This window comes from Perkinsus marinus, assembly GCF_000006405.1.
Source record: "Perkinsus marinus ATCC 50983 genomic scaffold scf_1104296958668, whole genome shotgun sequence".
Lineage (NCBI taxonomy): Eukaryota > Perkinsozoa > Perkinsida > Perkinsidae > Perkinsus > Perkinsus marinus.
The window spans coordinates 15,028-19,270 of record NW_003206680.1 but is presented as its reverse complement, the minus strand read 5'-3'; the positions used below and the strand labels follow the sequence as shown (position 1 = coordinate 19,270).

The 4,243-nt window shown below is 51.7% G+C and overlaps 2 protein-coding genes across 2 annotated transcripts in view; both read left to right on the top strand.

The window, feature by feature from the left end:
• The window catches only part of Pmar_PMAR021277 (prokaryotic dna topoisomerase, putative), a gene marked incomplete at both ends in the record, with an annotated part of 9,084 nt that extends 7,833 nt beyond the window's left edge, over window positions 1–1,251 (top strand). Inside the window, 3 exons of the mRNA XM_002774225.1 lie at window positions 9–301; window positions 375–534; window positions 568–1,251. Coding sequence (XP_002774271.1) covers window positions 9–301; window positions 375–534; window positions 568–1,251 — 1,137 coding nt within the window. The remainder of the gene's footprint in view (window positions 1–8; window positions 302–374; window positions 535–567) is intronic.
• A 494-nt stretch (window positions 1,252–1,745) lies between these two features.
• Window positions 1,746–2,757, top strand: Pmar_PMAR021276 (hypothetical protein; the record flags this gene model as incomplete). The annotated part of the gene is made up of 3 exons (XM_002774224.1): window positions 1,746–2,014; window positions 2,193–2,298; window positions 2,323–2,757. 3 exons carry the CDS (start codon window positions 1,746–1,748, stop codon window positions 2,755–2,757), a joined length of 810 nt encoding a protein of 269 aa, XP_002774270.1.
• Between the last annotated feature and the right edge of the window lie 1,486 nt (window positions 2,758–4,243).

Sequence of the window (4,243 nt, the reverse complement as noted above, 5' to 3'; positions counted from 1 at the left end):
TTATTTAGTCCACGCCGTGGGCTCCACGGCCTCATGATGAGGCCCTCATCAATTTTCTTTCACAAAACGAATGCGTCGTGTTTTCAGTTGATGATTTGCTCACCGACGAGCAAGAGCTCCCAGAATCCCTTGGGAACAGCTTAAGATCAGTGTTGCTTACACGAGTCTTGCTGAAATCCTTGAAGTACGTGGTCGAATACCTACTCCCGCAAGTGGCAAACCGAGAATACAGCTTCCACCCCAACAAGAAAACACTAACGAAATATGTTGGCTGGAAAAGCATCGATGAGAAGATATTGAGGTGAGGTGCTTCAGGGCTATGAGGGCCTCCATGGATGTAAATTCCAACATCACCTGGCTGGGGGCCGGTTCAGCTACATCCTCGAGACCGTGCAGCAGATACGTGCGGCTGCATGCAGGGAGGCACTACCAACAGAGTCCACAGAGAGCCCGGTTGCGGTTGCTGAGGAATCCGCACGAGAAGGCTGTGGGACGACAGTAGATGCAGACTCAACATGCACGACCAAGGCCGCGGTAGCCCGTGATGCGTTATCTGATTCGTCTCAGTCGTCGGGTCAATCCGAGGATGATGAGACTCTAGAAGAGTTCCTCGGGTGCCATGCGATGAGGACGACACAATTAAACAATCGCAATTCTGCTGACAGTGAGCCTCCAGCTGCTGTTCCTGAGGTTCTCATGTATGATTTGACTTTGTATGAAGCAGACTCCAGCGACCCTTCCAAGAAGTCTACAGTGTCCGTTCTGCCAGACACTGGAGCAGGAAGGAGCTTCGTGAGTCATGCTTGGTTGAAAATTAATAAATCTGTGGTGCACAACTACAAGCGTACCTGTCAGTCGTTGAAGGTCAAATGCGCTAATGGCACTACCTTCCATACGAATCGACAAGTCTTATTGAAAGTGTCTCGAGATGGTGTGGCTCATCCCTGGTGGTTCTTCGTCACTGATAACCTCTCGCATGCACATATATGTGGTATGGACTTCTTGCGTGGACTGCGTTTCACGTTAAAGCTGACACCGCAGGCGCATGAAGTCGCTACGGTTCAAGAGGGGACTTTGTTCCCAGTGGCTGCCGCCATAGAGGCCATCTTTCGTCGCACTGAAGCGACCTTGGCAGACTTCGGCCAGGATACGGCAGTTTGCACTGCTAAACCCCTTAAGAACGAGGACACCCTAGTCGACATTGTTCGAGATGTCGAGGGTTTGCCGAACTCTCACCCGGAGCCGGTCTAGCGACATGTACACAGGATTCCATGGGTCAGCGAGGCACGGCCAAGCCGACGACGTTCGCTAACTTAGCGACGCTAAGGAGGGCTAAAAAGATGTCTGTTGAGCTGTCAGAAAGGCTGAAAAGGAATCCTGAGGCCTACGGTCAGTGTTGTAAGCAGCTTGATATGCTCGTGCAACGGGGCTACTCTCGAGAAGCTTCGGAGGAGGAGATAAATCACGCATACGGTCTGCTCGTCGTGCGAAAAGCCACATCTTCAACAACTCCTTTACGATTAGTTCTGGACGGCTCCACCTTGCGGGGCTATGTGTCCTCCGGTGTTATTTATGATCGATCGGTGGTGTCACCATTGTTAGTACTCCGTCGCTATGCGTACTTCACGCTAGCTGACTTGGAGAAAGCTATTGTCTGCTCTGATTGTGGAGCGCAAGGCTACTATTGGGAGGGTAGGTGGTATATGTTACTTCGGGCCGCTATGTGCCTCCCTGCTTTTCCTTCTATGTTGCAGACCTCTATGCGGGTCACCCTCCAAGAGTTCGACAATGAAGTTGCCCCTGAGCTCGATATCGGTCCCTACTGTGCCCGATCGTTCATGGATGATATAGCTCAGGGTGCAGAGACCCGCTGCGATAGGGATATGTTGGCAGATGGGGTTCATCGAGTGGTTGTCAGAAACGGCTTCTCCGAGCAGGAATCGAAGCGCCTGCAGAACAGAGTTAATGGTACCGACTCCTCAAGGGACAAAGCTGGCACCCTCTTTGGTGTTCAGTGGGATTCGAAAGAAGATTGTCTGGCAATCGTTCCTGCTCCGCCTTGGAGGGCAAGGCCGAGCGAGGAGATGCACGCTCTATAACGTTGCGATCCTATATATCATGGCTAGATTCTCACTTTGACCCCTTGGGCCTATACCTAGAGGAGGCCATGGCCGGTACTACCGTCCCGGTAGGTTGCTGATGCGGGCGGCTGTGCGTGCTGGCAAGACCATGGACGATCCTCTTGCTCCTGATCTCGTACGTCGAGCTTATTTGCTACAAGATGCTTACGCCAGAACGGTAGGGACCCCGCGATATGTGCAGGGGGACACGCTGGTGGTTGCCTGTGATGCATCTCTTGTAGGCTGGGCTTGCACAGTTACGGACATCGATGGCACGCGACTGTACGCACGGCGCGGTCTCCATGATGTTGGACATGAGAGCTGGTCCATACCGAGGTTAGAGCTCTACGCGCTGGCGGAGGCCCGCAAGACTATCGATAGCGTGCTCTCGGAGGACCCCAAGGTCGAGAAGATTATCCTGCTGAGTGATAGCTCCATTAATGTGCAGCGACTCACCTCTAAAGGCAATATCTCCAGTAAACTGGTTCCGTGGGATGTGCGCACCATTGCTGTCCTGCGTTCGTGGTTGAAAGACGTTCCGGTGGTCCTCGGTCATGTTAAGGGTACTGGGAACCCCTCAGACTGTGCATCGCGTCCTCTGTATCCTAATTCATATGATGAGGAAGCCTATCAGTGACTGATATCGTGGACTGTCCACGGTCGCCAGTCTCCGGGAGAATTCGAGTCTATACGACAACGGCTCGCATCATCTGACTCTGTGCCGGCGGATGTCCGGTTCGACGTGGATTTGCTGGCTGGCTCTTCATGGGGTGATGAGAGAGGTGATGATGACGTGGCTGTCAGGAGCTTGGTAGACGAAGTCCTAACTGAGCAAGGTTCCGACCCCCACTGCAAGCAGATCAGAACTATTCTGGCACATGAGCCGGTAGAGCTCACGGCGGCCGTGACACGGCCACCGAGGTTCAGCGTATACGACGAACATATATCATCGATAAGGATGGGAATATGTGCAGGTCCCATGCGGTTCGCGGGAGTCAATACTACGTTCCCTTGGCGATGCGCTCGGTGGTGATCAGCATCTTGCACGACTTGTATGCTCATCCAGGGTCTAATAAGCTCTACGGCATAGTTCTCAAGCTCTACCATCTATACTGGCCCAAGATGGTTCGCGACTTCGGCAGGCCACCATGTCCTGCGAGGTGTGTGTTAGAAGCAGGCGCCGTAGAGCTGAACCTCCTGCCTTTGGGTCGCAGCTGCGATCCTCCCAATTATGGGAGCTCTTAGCCGTGGATATCGGTGGACCTTATGTTGGTACTACATCGACGAACGGTATGACTAGTTTACCGTCTTACTCTCTCATCTTGACGGAATCGGTAAATAGATATATGGTGGTCCGAGAGCTGTGCCAGTAATTGAGTATCAGACCTTGGATTGCTTAACACAAGAACTCAATTACCAGTAAGTGGTAATCAATAGATAGCAACTGGAATAAAATCTATGAACTTATGTATTACAGCTGATTGGGACTAGCTACAAAGGAGACAAGCTAAGAATCTCACCACAATTACACAGAGCAACCTGCTGACACAACACTTAGCCAAACCGGCACACTCCCGCCCAAAGGTCACTCAGCAGATGGAATGCGCAAGTTAAGCACTGACTCGTCGACTTCTTTCCCATCCTCGAGACGTACTAGCCATACACTATCACTCTTCTTCTTAAGTAACGTCACGGGCTGCCAGCCAGTGTTGAGCTTGCCAAAGATCCCTAGCTGTGGTCGCCACCTAAAGGCTTGTGAATTCTCGCATAATCCCCTTGCTGCATGACGAAGGAATCGACCAAGTAACTTCTCGCGAACGGCACGGCGCTTAAGCCACCAGATATCAGCCAATTCAGCCAATCTCGTTGCACGGCCTTGCTCCAGGATGGATAAATAATCTTCTGTATTAACTTCTGCCCACCACGATGGCGGTTCCAATCCCTCATATACTGCTTTGCGAATACCCTCAGCTTCTTCAATAGCACCAGGATCGCCAATCAAGCGATCATGACCACGACACAATAAAAAAGGGCATAAAGGGCTTGAATCAGTGTAAGGGGTCATATTCACCACCATGGCTGCCTTATAGAATAAACGAAGCAACTCATTCCTAGTAGGCAAC